The sequence below is a fragment of the Rhinatrema bivittatum genome, chromosome 19 (assembly GCF_901001135.1).
Source record: "Rhinatrema bivittatum chromosome 19, aRhiBiv1.1, whole genome shotgun sequence".
Taxonomy (NCBI): domain Eukaryota; kingdom Metazoa; phylum Chordata; class Amphibia; order Gymnophiona; family Rhinatrematidae; genus Rhinatrema; species Rhinatrema bivittatum.
This window is the reverse complement of record NC_042633.1, coordinates 1,388,235-1,406,441: the sequence shown is the minus strand read 5'-3', so window position 1 is coordinate 1,406,441 and position 18,207 is coordinate 1,388,235. Positions and strand designations below refer to the sequence as shown.

Genomic DNA, 18,207 nt, shown 5'->3' with positions numbered 1-18,207 from the left:
TGGAACAGCAGGAACAACAGGACTGGAACACGGATACTGGAACAGGAGACACACCTCAGGGCTGGAACATGGACATCTGAAACATCAGGAACATCAGGACTGGAACACGAGTACTGGATCAAAAGACAGACCTTGGGACTGGAACGGCAAGCAGACATCAGGACTGGACGAGGAGCTCCGACAGGTAACAAGAAACACAGGACCTTGCAGAAGTGCTGGAACACGGACTACTTCCTGGAGCGAAGGATCTCAGGAGTGACCAACTCCTTGCGAAGGCAAAGACAAACTGAAAGCTGAGCCCTTTAGTAGGGCTGAGGTGGACAACGCCCAGGGAGGGGTCAGCAGGGGGCCACACCTGGCTGGCCCTTGAAGAAGAGCAGAGAGGCGCGCGCCCGCGCCCTAGGAAGCTGGAGAGAAGAGCTGGAAGCTGGTGGTGTCCTCAGCCACGTGGAGGGCCCAGGGAAGCAGTGGAGCAGCCCTGGACTGGAGCTGGGTGAAGGCAGGTCACTGGAGCAGCTCCCAGCTGCAAGGACTGAAGCAGAGAGAGGTAAGGCTGGCTGCAGGGGAAGCAGGGGGCTGTAGCAGGCTGCAGGCTGTTGAGAAGAAAGTCTGTTTGTGGACCCTTGGGCCGGCTGACTGGAGAGAGGACTCCGGTCGATGGAAAAGGAGCCGGGAGGCAGAACAGATCTGGCGTAGAGAAGGAAGTGTTCTCCCTGGAAACCCGAGACCCCCCCAGGAGGAGCCCGTAGGGGTCCGGGTCGCTGGGACTTAGGAGATCTGAAGAAGGTAGAAGTCCGAAGAGTCGAGCAGAAGTCCGGTGGTCGAGGCTGGCAGAAGACAAGAGGAGTCGAGCAGAGGTCCAGTGGTCGAGGCGGGCTGAAGGCAAGAGGAGTCGAGCAGAAGTCCGGTGGTCGAGGCTGGCAGAAGACAAGAGGCGTCGAGCAGAGGTCCAGTGGTCGAGGCGGGCTGAAGGCAAGTCAAGATGCTGGAGATGCAGGAGCGAAGACACAGGGGAACAAGCAGGAACAGACGGAACTGGAACAAACAGGAACGGAGCACGACCAGGAACACAGGAGCAAACAGGAACCAAGGCACAACAGGAACAAGCAGGATCCAGCAGGGAAGCAACTAAGTACTCACAGGAGCAACCTCGTTGCAAGGCGAGGAGTGAGTGAGTGAGGCTGGTTTAAATAGAGAGCCAGCGTCTGACGTCAGGAAATGGGCGGTTCAGCATTTCCGGGTGCTGGACCTACAAAGAGCGTCCCCTCGCGCGTGCGTTCCCCGGCGGGGGGAGGAGCTGGAAACGAGGCTCAGCGGTGTCTCCACGAGGCAGACGCCATTGCCATGCTGTCGGGCAGGCCCGGGGCTCGGAGGAGCGCGGCAGGACCGGGGAAGCCGGCGAAAGGGTAGGGACCCGGTCACCAGTCTGGCGACCGGAATCGCAACAGCAGGCACCGTTCCACACAGCAAGGCTGAAGCAGGAAGGCAGAAGCGAGGTAAGCTGGCTGCAGGGAGAACAGAGAGACTGCAGGCAGAGTAGAGAGCTGTAGCAGGCTGCAGGCACCGGCAGGGACGGCTTCCCTGCTGGGCAAGGACCCGGGCTGAAGCAGGCACTGGCAAGGACGGCCTCCCTGCTGGCTGAAAGATCCCGGGATCGCAGCAGTACGTCGGGGGAAGGCAGGAACAGCTGAGGGGACAGCCCCAGCTGATTCAGAGAGGAAGCAAGCAGCGTCAGCAGCCCGACTGGCTGTGAAGGTAAGAGCCTGCCCATGCTTCTCACGGGCAGGATCACAACACGATACCTGAAGGAAGCTAAACCTTTGCTAACTCGATTAGCTAGCAAAACGAGAGACTTTAAGTATCCGGTGAAGATGAAGTCATCTCAGGGGGAATGCCCCTGAGGCTCACGCCACAGCTGGTACTTGAGTCGGGGCCGCGCGCGTGCCCTTAGGCTTCAGGAGAACATGGCGGAAGGCAGTGTCCAGCCAGTTCGGGGACACCGGAGGAGGACTGCAATATGACGCCGCGGCAGCCAAACTTCCATCAACCAAAGAGGGAGTCGCAAAAGAGGTAAGGTGGACGGAGTGTAGACGTCGGGCAGCAACGGTCACAACAGCAAGCAGCACCAGGCTCTTTTATATGTGATAGGGATCCACAGCCATGCTCATGCTGTACAGAGATCATACGGAGTTAATCTCCCTAAATACGTCCCATTCCATTGCTGTAAGCTTAATGATCATACTCTCCTTTTATCCACCAGAAGGTGGATTCAGAAATAATAGTGAGAGGCAGAGAATGTGTGATGGGCAGCAGATGGAGGAATGGAAAGAGAGAGACCCCTCCAGAGACAGTCCAGGTCCTTCAGCTGAGTATGCAGGAGGAATCAGTAGAATAACATCACCCAGGGGGGAAGAAGTAGTCCAGAAAGGAGAGAGACCATATGCATGTTCTGAACGAGGAAGAAATTTCAACCTCTGCCCCAATCTTGTGCAAACTCAGAGACTGAGTAAAGGAGAGAGACCATTTCAAAGTGCTGACATTCAGAATTGATTGAATGTGGGAACAAGTTCCCTGAGAGAACAAGTCACACATCTATCCAACAATATCACAGAAAGTAAAAAATATTTACAAGTACTGAAGAGAAAAGAACTGCTACAAATACAAAACTTACAGCACATGGAATAATTCAGCTAAAAAATAAACCAGTAACGTGCACTCGGTGTGAAAAATACTTTTTTTCCGAGCTGAGCTGGAGCAACAAGTAAAAGTTCACTCGGGGGAAAGACCATTTCAGTGCCCTGAATGGCAGGAGAGGTTTACTAAGAAGTCAGACCCAAGAGAAAATGAAAACATTCACAGCCAAGACAAACATTTAAAGTGTTCTGAATGTGAGAAACATTTCAGATATAGATCCTGGCTTACAGTTCATCAGAGAAGTCACAAAGGAGAGAATTCATTTACGTGTTCTGAACAGGATAAATGTTTCCCTCAGCAATCTAATCTTACAAATCACAAGAGTTCTAACAGGGGAGAAACGATTTAAATGTTCTGAATGTGACAAATGTTTCATTCAGAAATCTTATCTTAAAAAGCACAACAGAATGCACACTGGTGAGAAACCATTTAAATGTTCCGTTTGTAATAAATGTTTTAGTTTTAAAAACTCTTTGAGACAACACAAAAGAATCCACACTGGAGAGAAACCATTTAAGCGTTCTGAATGTGAGAAATGTTTTGCTCAAATAGCTAGTCTTGATTGCCACAAAAGAGTTCATAGAGGTGAGAAACCTTTTAAATGTTCTGTTTGTGATAAATGTTTTAGTTTTAAAAAATCTTGGAGACAGCACACGCAAATTCATACTGGTGAGAAACGATTTAAGTGTTCTGAATGTGGCAAATGTTTCACTCAACAATGTACTCTTGAAAACCACACAAAAGTTCATACAGGTGAGAAGCCATTTCAGTGTTCTGAATGTGGTAAATGTTTCAGTCTGAAATGTGTTTTAAGTAGACATGAAAGAATTCATGCGCGAGAAACCAATTAAATGTTCTGGATTTGACAAATGTTTCTTATTGATACTTGATCTTAAAAAAACACACAAAAATCCACATTGGCAACACACCATTTGAATGTTTTCACTGTGGTGAATGTTTTTCTCATAAATCTAATCTTAATAACCACAAACAATTTCATATAGGTGAGAAACCATTTACTTGTTCTGATGAGAGAAATGTTTTATTCAAAGATTTTCTTTACTACTACACAAAAGAATCCACATAGATGAGAAACTAGTTAAATGTTCTGAATGTGACAAATGTTTCACTCATCAGTCTAGTCTTAAAAGCTACAAAAAAGTTCACGCTGGTGAGAAACTATTTATCTGTGGTAAATGTTTCAGTCGTATATGTGCTGTAAGGAAGCTTGAAAGTATCCACAGTGGCCTGATTTAGAGGAATTTCCAAGCACACGCTGATATGTTATCTGTGAAAATGACACCCGATGAACTTTAGAAGGAGTCTCTTTGGCACAATGACAAGGGCATTAACTGTAAATTTGAGAGACTGAGATCATGCCTAACCTAACCTGCTTTATGAATGATGTTGAGTCTTGTGAAGGTATGCACAAAATAAACCCATTTAGAGATACTGCCCCATGCAACAGCATGAAATGAGCCACATGAAAAGGAAAACATATAAATGCTCTACATCAGTGGTTCTCAACCTTTCTAATGCCGTGACCCCGCAATACAGTTCCTCATGTTGCGGTGACCCCTCGCCCCGCCCTCGCCCCGTGAGGGTGGGGCGAGGGCGGGGCTTTGGTCATATGGGGGCGGGGTTATGGATGGGGTTGGATTTTAGTGCACACTTATCATTTAATTATGACATTTATAATGTGAATGTAACTCAACTCACCATAGGTTCTCACATGCATGGCACACTGACCCATGATCGTCACGGGGCTAGATGTAAAAGTACAGTTTGTATCCACAGGAACCCCCCTGACCCACAATAATGGATGTAAAGCAGAATTATGACATTCCCCATACAACTCACCCTACAAAAAAGATATTCTGGTTCTAGTGACATCTCAGTAACAGCAACTCAAACTCCTTCTATTTCCAGGCTCAATAGCCCTACTTATGAAAAGACAGCAGTTTACCACCAATGCATGTCTTCTGAGAAAACACAACAAATAAGACCGATACAAACGCTTACATGCTAGCAAAATATCTCATCTCGGTAACAGACACAGAACCGACCTAACATACTCCCAGGATCTGTAGTAATGCACATAAACTAATCCACACACAGTTACACCTGTGTTATGGAATACACTCAAACAGGAGCAACCCTATCTATGAAAAGGCAACACTACAAATATTAAATCAGGTCCTAAAAACCAATACACCTCTTATTAGGAAAACAGAACTAGCAAGCAGCTATAGATCCCCACACAGAAATAATTGTAAAACTATACTAATAAGCAGAATAAATGTTTCAAAACAGCTATGAACATCCAACAATTAAAAACGCATAAAAACTATTAAACATTCTCCAAACACCAATAAAATATTTCAAAAAAGCAGACATCACACAATTAAAATGGCAGTCAAGAAAAATAAACTTAAAAAGCCACCTTTACTTACCCCCTCCAGCAGCTCTCCTACTCCCCTTCCCTGCAGGCCGTGGCACTCACCAGAAGCAGCAGTAGAAGCTAAGCTCTATACTTATGGTCCTCTTCCTTAGTGCCCATGTCTCTCACACACACACACACCATACCAGTCATGCCCCCATGACCAGTTTCTGTCTCTCACACACCAATCATCTCCCAAACAGTCTTTGGCACACACACACCAGTCACCTTCCTGAACAGTTTCTCTCATGCCATACACACACACACACACACACACACACAGGCTTCCCACTCCCGTGTTCTACTTACATATACGGGCTTCTCACTCTCATAATCACTTTCTCACACACACACACACACACCAGTCACCTTCCTGAACAGTTTCTCTCATGCCATACACACACACACACACACACACACACACACAGGCTTCCCACTCCCGTGTTCTACTTACATATATGAGCTTCTCACTCTCATAATCACTTTCTCTGTCTCTCTCTCTCACACACACACCCCCACACACACTCACTCACTCACCAGTCTCTCACTCCCATGCTTGTTCTCTCCACATGCACAGGCTTCTCATTCCCATAATCACTTTCTCTCTGTTACACACACACCAGTCTCTCTCATTTCCATGCTCACTCTCCACGTGCACAGGCTTCTCATTCCCTGAATCACATTCTCTCATATTCACACACACACACCAGTCTTTTTCTCTCACACACACAAGCAGTCTCTCTCTCTCATGCATGCACACTCACCCTGGTTTCTCACTCCCATGCTTTCTTTCACCCCACAACACCAGGCTTCTTACGCCCATGCTTTCTCACATACCCAGACTTCTCACTTCCATGCTTTTTCTCTCTCTCACACACACACATCAGTCCACCTCCCTGACTAATGTCTCACACTCTCACATACACATCAGTCATCTCCCTGAGCAATCACTTTCATTGTCTCTCACATACACACACACACATCAGCTCTCTGACCAGTCAATCACACACAGGCTGGCTGGCTGCTTCTCTCTCTTTCTCTCACTCACTTCCTCTTCTCCCCCGAGCACAAATGGGAGCTGCAGCAGCCTCCGCTGGCCAAGAAAGAAGAATCCCATCGGCCGCAGGAGGCTCATGCTGCTGTCTCCTTTCTCCATTACCGGCTGCTTCTTTTGCTCGGAGAGCGATGCTGCAGCCGCTGCTGCTACTTTTTCACGCGGCGCGGCTCTCTCTCCTTCCCGCGCACCACGATTCACTTCCTGTTCCGGGTCACGGGAGGGGGGGGCAGGCGCAGGAAGAAGAAAAGGCCCAGCCGCGGGTGCAGAGCTTCTTCTAGCGCCGCTGCCGTTCCCGCTGGGCTTGAACGTGCTGACAGCCCGGCGGCAACGGCAGCGGGAGAGACCGGGAGCGCGCGACCCCTGTGCTTTGGGCGTTCGACCCCCGCCGGGGTCGCGACCCATAGGTTGAGAACCGCTGCTCTACATAGTCACACAGTAATGACGGCAGAAAAGGACCAAATGGTCCATCCAGTCTGCCCAGCAAGCTTCTTACGGTACTATTTGCTGCGCCATGCAGCTTAGCCCCAAGTTTCTTTTAAGGGTAGCAACTGCTGCTCCCTGCAGTTACCCCCAAGCCTTAGAATAACCCATAAAAAATGTAGTGCTAGCATTTTCACTGAGGGAGGAGCCTTCTTGAAATTCAGACAGCGCTGCTGGACGAGCTTTGCTTATGGACATGGCTATAGAGCAGTCCTGTATTACTTCTCTTATGTCTGCACGTCAGTACCCCAGATACTAAAGTCAGGGCTCGTGTCGATTGTCTCTGAATCCCATTTCACTTTCCTGCCACTCCCCCCCCCCCCCCAACACACACACACACACACATCAAAGCATAGAGCAATGTTGCAGTTGCATGAATTACATCAAGGTTTATTGGTTAAGGGTAGTAATTGCTGCTCCTTTTAGGTTATCCCCATGCTAATCAGTTCCCCAGAACATAAAAGTCGGGGCCTTTGGTTGCGATATGAATCCCATTCCCCCTTTCCCCTGCCATTGAAGCAGAGAGCAATGTTGAAGTTGCATCCAAAGCATCAAGGCTTATTGGTTAAGGGTAGTAACCGCCACACCAGAAAGTTACCCCCATGCACTCTTTGCTTCATTCACATCCTCTAACCTTTACATAGAAACATAGAAATGACTGCAGAAGAAGACCAAATGGCCCATCCAGTCTGCCCAGCAAGCTTCACACATTTTCTCTCTCATACTTATCTGTTTCTCTTAGCTCTTGGTTCTATTTCCCTTCCACCCCCACCTTTAATGTAGAGAGCAGTGATGGAGCTGCATCCAAGTGAAATATCTAGCTTGATTAGTTAGGGGTAGTAGCCGCCGCAATAAGCAAGCTACACCCATGCTTATTTGTTTTACCCAGACTATGTTATACAGCCCTTATCGGTTGTTTTTCTTATCCCCTGCCAATAAGCAAGCTTCTCCCCTGCCAATAAGCAAGCTACACCCATGCTTTTTTGTTTTACCCAGACTGTTATACAGCCCTTATTGGTTGTTTTTCTTCTCCCCTGCCGTTTGAAGCAGGGAGCTATGCTGGATATGCGTGAAGTATCAGTTTTCTTTTTTTTTCTTGAAGCAGAGAGCTATGCTGGATATGCGTGAAGTATCAGTCTTCTCCCATGCTGTTGAAGCAGAGAGCCATGCTGGATATGCATCGAAAGTGAAGTATCAGGCACATTTGGTTTGGGGTAGTAACCGCCGTAACAAGCCAGCTACTCCCCGCTTTGTGAGTGCGAACCCTCTTTTCTTCTCCCCTGCCGTTGAAGCAGAGAGCTCTGCTGGATGTGTGAAGTATCAGTTTTTCTTCTCCCCTGCCGTTGAAGCAGAGAACTATGCTGTATATGCATTGAAAGTGAAGTATCAGGCTTATTTGATTTGGGGTAGTAACCGCCGTAACAAGCCAGCTACTCCCCTCTTTGTGAGTGTGAATCCTTTTTTCCACATTTCCTCTTGCTGTTGAAGCTTAGAGCGATGTTGGAGTCACAGTAAGCATGTGTATGTTTATTTAATAAGGGTATTGTCTCCAGGCAGTAGCCATCATTCTGGCGAGTCACCCACTCTTCATTGGCAGCCTCTTGACTTTATGGATCCACAGTGTTTATCCCACGCCCCTTTGAAGTCCTTCACAGTTCTGGTCTTCACCACATCCTCCGGAAGGGCATTCCAGACATCCACCACCCTCTCCGTGAAGAAATACTTCCTGACGTTGGTTCTGAATCTTCCTCCCTGGAGCTTCAAATCGTGACCCCTGGTTCTGCTGATTTTTTTCCTACGGAAAAGGTGTGTCGTTGTCTTTGGATCATTAACACCTTTCAAGTATCTGAAAGTCTGTATCATATCACCTCTGCTCCTCCTTTCCTCCAGGGTGTACATATTTAGATTCTTCAATCTCTCCTCGTACGTCATCCGATGAAGATCCTCCACCTTTCTGGTCGCCCTTCTCTGTACCGCCTCCATCTTGTCTTTGTCTTTTTGAAGATACGGTCTCCAGAACTGAACACAGTACTCCAGGTGAGGCCTCACCAAGGACCTGTACAAGGGAATAATCACTTCCCTTTTCTTACTCGATATTCCTCTCTCTATGCAGCCCAGCATTCTTCTGGCTTTAGCTATCGCCTTGTCACATTGTTTCGCCGACTTCAGATCATTAGACACTATCACCCCAAGGTCCCTTTCCTGCTCCGTGCACAACAGCCTTTCCCCCCCATCAAATACAGTTCATTCGGATTTCCACTCCCCATATGCATGACTTTGCACTTCTTGGCATTGAATCTCAGCTGCCATATCTTCGACCACTCTTCCAGTTTCCTTAGATCTCGTCTCATTCTCTCCACTCCTTCCGGCGTGTCCACTCTGTTGCAGATCTTAGTGTCATCCGCAAAAAGACAAACCTTACCTTCTATCCCGTCCGCAATGTCGCTCACAAAGATATTGAACAGGACCGGTCCCAGGACCGATCCTTGCGGTACACCACTTAAAACCGCTCTCTCTTCAGAGAAGGTTCCATTTACCATCACACATTGTCTTCTGTCCGTCAACCAATTTGCAATCCAGGTCACCACCTCGGCACTCACTCCTAAGCTTCTCGTTTTATTCACCAGTCTCCTGTGCGGAACCGTATCAAAAGCTTTGCTGAAATCCAAGTATATGATATCGAGCGCTCCTCCTTGATCCAATTCCTTGGTTACCCAGTCAAAAAAGTCAATCAGATTTGTCTGACAGGATCTTCCTCTGGTGAATCCATGCTGCCTCTGGTCCATCAATTCTCCCGACTGTAGATAGTTCACTATTCTCTCTTTCAACAGTGACTCCATTACTTTTCCCACCACCGAAGTGAGGCTAACCGGTCTGTAGTTACCAGCCTCCTCTCTGTTCCCACTCTTGTGAAGCGGGACCACCACCGCTCTTCTCCAATCACTCGGCACCACTCCCGTTTCTAGGGATCTATTGAACAGGTCGCACAGCGGTCCCGCCAGCTGTAGGATTCACAGTGCTTATCCCATGCACCTCTGAAATCTTTCACTGTTTTGGTTTTCACCACCTCCTCCGGAAGGGCATTCCAGGCCTCCACCATCCTCTCCCTGAAGAAATATTTCCTGACGTTGGCTCTGAGTCGTCCTCCCTGGAGTTTCACTACGTGACCCCTAGTTCTACTGATTTCTTTCCAATGGAGAAAGTTTGTCGTTGATTGTGCATCATTAAAAACTTCCAGGTATCTGAAGCTCTGTATCCTATCCCCCTGCTCCTCTTCTCCTCCAGGTTTATACATATTTAGGTCCCTCAGCCTCTCCTCATAGGTCATAAGAACATAAGAAATTGCCATGCTGGGTCAGACCAAGGGTCCATCAAGCCCAGCATCCTGTTTCCAACAGAGGCCAAAACCAGGCCACAAGAACCTGGCAATTACCCAAACACTAAGAAGATCCCATGCTACTGGTAAACTTGATTAATAGCCATTAATGGACTTCTCCTCCAAGAACTTATCCAAACCTTCTCATACAGACCCCCCCACCATTTTGATCGCCCTTCTCAGGACCACCTCTTCCTGTCTCTGTCTCCTTTGAGATGAGGTCTCCAGAACTGAACCCAGTACTCCAGGTGAGGCCTCACCAAGGCCCTGTACAAGGGAACTATCACCTCCTTTTTCATACTGATTATTCCCCTCTCTGTGCAGCCCAGCTCGGCTCTTCTTGGTTGCCTCTTGTAGTCATTAAATGGAGCATCTCTTGTCACTGTCCAGCAATAGTCTGCAAGCAGCGATGGGCTCCGTTTGCTCTGATACCATTTTTCCATTGCGGCAGTGTCCTGGTGCAATCGCTCGCCATGCTTGTCGCTCGTTTCTCCGAAATTGGTAGAAAACATCTGGTTGAGCGTGCAAAAACCGGGTCTTTCGTGATGTTGCAGCCAAGGCGTTTGTATGCCTTGCGGAGGTTTTCCACCAACTCCTTGTAGTTGCCTCTAACTGGAAGCCTTTCCACGCCATCTTTTCCTTGCCACGCAATGCACAGTTGAATGCATCATCTTGAAGAAGTTCACAAATTTGAGTGCCAGCAGACACCTTCCTTTATCTTAGCTTCTCTTAACCGTGGACATTTTAGCACCGAGGTTCTTGAAGGCTGCTTTAGTTTTCTCATGGCTTTGCTGTGCGCAAAACGCAAGCAATTTCCAACCCAGTCATAGACTTATTCCTAGATTCAAAGATGTATATTGGTCATTTCTGCTTTAATTCGAGATCCTTTCCCTTCTTAACTCCCTTCTCCTCCGCAGTTCCCAAGTCAAAGGTCGTATATACTGACCCAGTAGCGCCAATCCAACAATTTCAAGACTCAGTTTTGTTCTTAGTGTCCCAGATTTCGGAAGCATTTTGTCTGACCAGTGTTATTAACAAGGTATGTGGGAATAAATCTCTCCCATCATTAAAGGCATTATGTGTAATGAGAGAGTAACACAGAAACATAGAAATGACGGCAGAAGAAGACCAAATGGCAGATGAAATTTAATGTGGATAAGTGCAAGGTGATGCATATAGGGAAAAATAACCCATGCTATAGTTACACAATGTTAGGTTCCATATTAGGTGCTACAACCCAAGAAAGAGATCTAGGTGTCATAGTGGATAACACATTGAAATCGTAGGTGCAGTGTGCTGCGGCAGTCAAAAAAGCAAACATAATGTTGGGAATTATTAGAAAAGGAATGGTGAATAAAACGGAAAATGTCATAATGCCTCTGTATCGCTCCATGGTGAGACCGCACCTTGAATACTGTGTACAATTCTGGTCGCCGCATCTCAAAAAAGATATAATTGCGATGGAGAAGGTACAGAGAAGGGCTACCAAAATGATAAGGGGAATGGAACAACTGCCCTATGAGGAAAGACTAAAGAGGTTAGGACTTTTCAGCTTGGAGAAGAGACGACTGAGGGGGGATATGATAGAGGTGTTTAAAATCATGAGAGGTCTAGAACGGGTAGATGTGAATCGGTTATTTACTCTTTCGGATAGTAGAAAGACTAGGGGGCACTCCATGAAGTTAGCATGGGGCACATTTAAAACTAATTGGAGAAAGTTTTTTTTTACTCAACGCACAATTAAACTCTGGGATTTGTTGCCAGAGAATGTGGTTAGTGCAGTTAGTGTAGCTGTGTTTAAAAAAGGATTGGATAAGTTCTTGGAGGAGAAGTCCATTACCTGCTATTAAGTTCACTTAGAGAATAGCCACTGCCATTAGCAATGGTTACATGGAATAGACTTAGTTTCTGGGTACTTGCCAGGTTCTTATGGCCTGGATTGGCCACTGTTGGAAACAGGATGCTGGGCTTGATGGACCCTTGGTCTGACCCAGTGTGGCATTTTCTTATGTTCTTATGTAATCAGCAGATCCCAAGAGATGAGATAAATTATTACATAATGTAAATCTTAATGTACATAACTATTCTATATCTACCAATATAATTACCAGCAAGATAAAACTCACATTCACTCCCACGCTTTCTTTCATATACCCATGTATACACACTCATTCATACAATAAAATAAAACAGATCATTAATACATCATTATATGCAATATAACTTATCATCAATATATGGAGTAGATGAGTGAACAAGCTCACATCTTTCAAATGAGGAATTTGAAAATAATATACTTAGTAGAATTATCCCCAAATGAGTCAACAACAGTATGCTTTATAGAGGCAAAGGAACCTTTGTGTCACCTATGGTTAGGGTTCTTCAGGGGACAAAATTAGCAATTTCATCTGTAACCAACATCCATGGATACAAATATTGCAAATCATAATTATTAGCTCAGCAATGCTTTTCCTGTTGCAGCTTTTCTCAAGCTTTCAAGGACTACATTTCTTCACACTACTTCCGAAATACTGGGGATTACCCATCCTGTCATCACCTAGCTGCCAATAAACAGCCTCATATGGTTCTATGGCAACATGGCTGCCCTACATAGGAACTTCCAAAGAACACTCCAGCCCCAAACTGCTGGACAAAACACTTAACACCATCACCCTAGATGTGAACAGAGACAATAGCTTCATGACTCACTACAACTATCTATGAATTTCCTGTTCTTTCACACTTACTTCAGTTGTCAGTAGGCTGTACTAGAATGCTGTTAACCCTCTCTCCACACCATGTCCTGCCTAATCCAATGCCTTCTCTTCTTTCTGTATCCTCTTCACCCCCCATCCCTATATATTAGCCATTGCTTGTACTACACTTCATGCATCTGACAAAAGCTCATGCTTCAATAAATTAGAAATATCTGTCAATGTGTGGTTCACAATTTTGTGGGCATTCACTCATATGCAACCTCTGCAGTCAGCGTTGCTTTCCCGCCAGAATCCGTGGTCGGGGCAGTTTCACCTGGCGCTTCCTTTCGGGAGTTGGCCAGGTCCAGCCTCTCATGGTGACTTGTACGGGAGAAGTTGAGTCGAGATGTGGGAGGTTCTGGACTGTTACCACTGACGCCAGTCTTTCTGGGTGGGGAGCAGGACCGGTCTGTTCAGGATCTGTGGTTGGCGGAGGAAGCGTTGTGGTCCATCAGCCTCCTAGAAACGAGGGCAGTGAGAGGGGCATAGCAGGCGTTTCTGCCTCTGTTGAGGGGCAAGCCTGTGAGAGTCCTGTCGGACAATGCAATGATGGAGGCTCACATCAACCGACGGGATGGACCCAAGAGTCGGGCGGTAGCTCAAGCGGCCAGGAGTTGTCCCACTGGGTGGAGCAGCATCTGACGCTGTCGGCGGCTTCTCGCATAGCGAGAACGGACAATGTGCGAGCGGATTTCCTTGGCCGTCAGCAGTTGGAGCCCAGAGAGTGGCAACGACCTGGTCCAGACAGTGGGGAAAAAGTGGTTTGGGACATCCCTTCTGTAATTTGGAAGGAGCTTGTCGTGAAATGCAGGGTGCCCAACAGTTTGGTGAGGCCTGGCATGGGGTGGGACCTATCGGCGACCGGATGCAGATCCCCTCGGATTCCTTCCCGTAATTCCAGGAGAGCCCGAGAGCTGAGGTGATGCCTGCAAACCACATAGTCCTCTGGCGTGCCCAGCAAGGATGTCCGTGGAGGAAAGACGCGCTCCCTGTATCTCCTGCGCGCCGGTCACCCGGCCGGGCCCACGCACTTCCCTAGGAGGGCTTGGAACTGGTCTGGCCTGTTCTTGAGGTTGTTGTGGTCCCAGTTGAACTTGTCCGCGGCGAGTCTGTCGACGCATCCAGTATGCTGCAACAGTTTCACTGGCCACGAGCATAATGGCTTTGGGAAGGTAGACCTGGTGAAATAGGCGTTTTTTATTGGGCAGGGAAGGCCTGGTGGGTGTGGCCGTTTTGATTTCTTGTTTTTATCCCAATAAATACTTTCTTCACTGTACTGCAAAGAAAAAAAAGGTTTAGTTATTTCCCCTGTTAAATCCCACGATGGTATGCGTTACCAATTCACACGCCGCGGTAGCAGACTCCCATTTAATCTGCCCAAACTCCTCCCACTGGAATACTGATTTTCACGTTGTATATGCATTTTGCGATGTGGTATTTACCTTGCGTGATAAGGGCCATAACGCGAAATGATAAATGACCCTGTTAGATTGTAAGCCCTCTGGGGATAGGGAAATACTACAGTACCTGAATGTAATCTGCTTTGAAGTGCCGAAAAGCAGAATTAAAAAAAAATATAAATAAAGATAACTCTTTCTCAGATGCTCCTGATAAGAAACTGGGATGCCCCCTATCTAGGAAGGCTTCTGCTGGCAGAGAGCACTGGCACCTGCAATGCCTCCAGCTAGGAGGGTCAGGAATAGAAATGACTGCACCAGAAACCCTCCAAGGTTTAATCTTAATCAAGTGCTAGCCTGCAAGGGTCTCTACACTCACACTCTCACACTCACACTCTCTCACACTCACACTCTCTCACACTCTCTCACACACACACATCCCTCCATCACAACAAGAAACAGATGAAAGCTCCCAGGGCTATACAAAAACAATTTAAATGCAATTTTGCTATTTTACTGGCAGGTCATTCAATTCTTAATCTTGATGTTGTATTCAAGATTAAGAAGGAAGATGAGAAATATTTCCCTCAGCACTGGGAGCTGGAGGGGAAAGAAACCATGAAGGACCCAGCATTAGTAAGTAAATGTTCTGGGTTTAAAGGGCTTTGCATTTTCAGATCACAGGAGATGGGGCATTAACATCAAACATTTGGAGACTACAAATCCATTTCCTAATATAATATTAGCAGGTCCTGGGTGACTCCTCTTAGACACGTTTGTTTTCTCATCCCAGGCCTTCCGATTGTAACGTCTGTGTTCTCACTGAGCGTTAAACAAGAGGAAGATCTGCCCTTCCTGGATCCTCCTGAATCAGAGACGCCTGAAGGGATTCACCCTCCTGTACCAGGCAAGTATCAGATTCCTCCCGGGCGTCTTTACTAAGGTCAGGCGGTGCCAGTTAGGAATTCAGCACCGGGAGGGTAAGAGGCCGGCCCCCTCTTTCGCTCTTATCTGTTTCCCTAATGTGACTGGGGGGCACCTGACAGGGTTCTGGGGCTGGGGGTGTTGCAGGAGATACACGGGGGAGCATGGCCAGTGAGCAGGGAGGGATTTAGGCAGACATTGAGTGCTGGTGCCAGGCTGCCTTCCTGCTCCGGGGAATAGTTTGCAGTGCACGCTGCAGGAGATGCCATCAAATCATGGGGAACACAGCGTACACAAGTGTGTGCCCCTCACAGCTCCCCTTCCCGCACTCAGATGAAATCACATTGGTACCAGCGCTCCAGCAAGCGCTTACAGGACTGGGTGCAGAAACCAAATCTAGACAGGACAATGGGTCCCATCCAGTCTGCCCAGTTTACCTCCTGTGGCCACCGATCCCAGTTCATGGATGCTCAGTGCTGACCGCTCCAGCCGTCTGGGAAGCCTGATCCAGTGATCCCAGTTCTGTTTGAGAATAACCAGGACTGCTCCATGCAGGTCAGCCCAGCTTTCCTGGAAGCCAGTGTCAGCCGTGCTAACACTCCCTGCCCCTCGGCTTGTATTCTCCCCTCATCTTCCCTCTAAATTTCCATACGACTGGAAGTGGAGAAGCCAGGTAGAATCAGATTTCTCAAATGTGTCACTGGATAAAAAAAACATCTGGTTTAACAAAAACACTCTTTGAGGTAGAAATGTTCAGCATGTTTTTGCAATAGCAGTATCCACACCAGATTGTTTTATAGATCCTGAGGAATGAAGTCACCCACTTTTGTGTTGAAATGATCAGGATTCTGTTAGAATGGATTTCTGATGATGATTAGTAGAGCAGCACCCTCCTTTCTTAGTGCTGCACTGGTGGCAGTGTCTATGAACACAGCATAATCCTGAGCTCACTTGCGCTGATAATACAGGCTCTGGGGTAACTTTTCTACATATTGTAACCATCTTTTCCCATAACAGGCTCCCTCAGTGTCACCCCTGACATTTTAATCCGATTTAAGCAAGAAGGACGTGGGACTGAGCCCCCGAGATCTGAGGACAGAGGGAACCTGAGCATTATAGGCACCTGTGAGGAGCTGCATGAAGCAGGCGATGCAGCTTGGATTAAAGGTAGTGCTGGGCCGATCCAAACATTGCTGAGACACGGGGTCTCCTCTGGACCAGACACAGCAAGGAGGAGGCGTTAAATCACGTCCCTGGCTTCTGACCTTTCTTGTGTGGAGGGCTCACAGTGGCAGCAGGAAAAGCCCCACTGGGAACAGTAAGAGGGAGGAAGACAGGGGGAGCAGCAGGAGGGAGGGAGGGGGGATTGCACAGCAAACGGTTTCCATCCTCGTGGGATTGTGGGACCCCAGCAGGAGAATTATGAAAGGAGTTATGCGTGCAAATGTAACAGACCGTCCTAGCAATTTTCAAAAGCCATTTACCCACGTAAGTTCACCTAATGCTGAGAAAACCGATTGGCAGTTCAAGTTTTGCCTTTCTTAGGTCAATATCCCAGACTGTTTAAAAGCTGAAGGCACAATCTCATTCTCTAACAGGCAGCCGAGGTCCCAGTCCTGACCCTGCAGCAGAGATCCTGAGAATGGGCGGGGAGGAGACGGAGAGCAAGAGCGGTGAGCAAAATATTCCTTCCTAACACAACACTTTAAAGCTTTTGATGCGCTCCCGCATAGGAGACTCGTGAACAAAATGAGAAGCTTGGGAGTGAGCGCCAAGGTGGTGATGTGGATTACAAACCGGTTGAGGGACAGGAGACAGTGGGTGATGGTAAATGGAAGCTGCTCTGAAGAGAGAGCGGTGTTAAGGGGCATGCCACAGGGATCGGTTGTAGGACAGATTCTGTTCAGTATCTTTGTGAGCGACCTGGTGGAAGGGGGATAGAAGGTAAGGTCTGTCTGTTTGTGAATGATACTAAGATCTGCAACAGAGTGTTACGAGCGCGCGCGGGCGCGGTCGTCGTAAGCGGGTGGTGGTGAGCCCTTGGGCCACGGCAGGACTCCAGGAGGAGCCCCAAGCCACACCGTGGGAGGTGAGCTGAGCAGGCATGGTGAGCGAGGCAGGCAGGAACAGAAGCAGGGAGTCCGACCCTCAGCCGGACCTGCATGCCCATGGTAGCCAACACGGGGAAGTTGACTAATGAACGGTCCTCCGACTGTTCCCGGCCCTTTCGGACCTGCCGCAGGGAACGGCAATGGGCAGCAGGCCGGACAGAGGCGAGGGCAGACAGAGTCCTTAAACAGAAGACATCAGACGGGGCAGAAGCAGGCTGAAGCAAGACGGAGACATCAGGACAAGGGCTGAAGCGAGACACAGGAAAGGTCCAGGCGAGCAGGAACTCCGATGCTGGGATACTCACATCCGAAGCCCCCTCGGCTGGCAGAAGCTCAAGAGCCCGTGGGACGAATCCCTCCTGTTGGCCACTCCAGGGCCCAACAGGACAGAAGGCTCAGGAACCAGACGAGGACGTAGGTCAAGGCAGAGACAGGAAGACATCCGGGCAAGGGCTGAAGCAGACACTGTAGACAAGGCTGGACGGAAACATGGCACTGTCCATCAGGGCGCCCTACTCAGCCCACCCGTGGGACTGAGTCGCGGACCACCCTGTCCCAGACGCGCCCTACACAGCCCAGGAAGGCTGGTCGCGGACCACGCTGAGAAGGAGGGTGCAGGGAAACTCCAGGCGAACAGGAACTCCGATGCTGGGATACTCACATCCGAAGTCCTTACGGCTGGCAGGCACAGGAACAAACATCTAGGCAGAGACACTGGACAGGGATCCATCAAAGCATATGTGATCACGGAAGACCTGGATCAGCAAGGATACAGACGACTGTAGGACCTGATCCGAAGGCCTTTTGCAAGTGAACAGAAAGTCCTTAAGTACTGGAGGTAGAAGGCAACTCCCTGGGAGGAGCTTGCCAGGACCGCCCACCGCTGGTCCTATAAGTCAGGTGGAGAGCTGCGGGCCAGCCCCTAGGAAAGGGCGTCGCCAAACAGGAAGTCCAAACGCTGGCATGCAAGCC

The 18,207-nt window shown here is 48.3% G+C and overlaps 1 protein-coding gene across 8 annotated transcripts in view; it reads left to right on the top strand.

The window, feature by feature from the left end:
- The window catches only part of LOC115080610 (zinc finger protein 2-like), a 68,704-nt gene that overhangs the window by 12,182 nt on the left and 38,315 nt on the right, over positions 1 to 18,207 (top strand). For 4 of the 8 annotated variants that reach the window (XR_003853607.1, XM_029584885.1, XM_029584884.1 and 1 more), the window contains 3 exons: positions 14,994 to 15,107; positions 16,142 to 16,291; positions 16,720 to 16,797. The exons of 1 other annotated variant lie outside the window; for it this stretch is intronic. Coding sequence is in view for 6 of the 7 variants with exons in the window: in XM_029584885.1 (XP_029440745.1) it covers positions 14,994 to 15,107; positions 16,142 to 16,291; positions 16,720 to 16,797 (342 nt within the window). In the remaining variant the exon portion in view is untranslated. The remainder of the gene's footprint in view (positions 1 to 14,993; positions 15,108 to 16,141; positions 16,292 to 16,719; positions 16,798 to 18,207) is intronic. 3 more of the 8 variants (XM_029584886.1, XM_029584883.1, XM_029584887.1) reach the window with 2 other exon arrangements.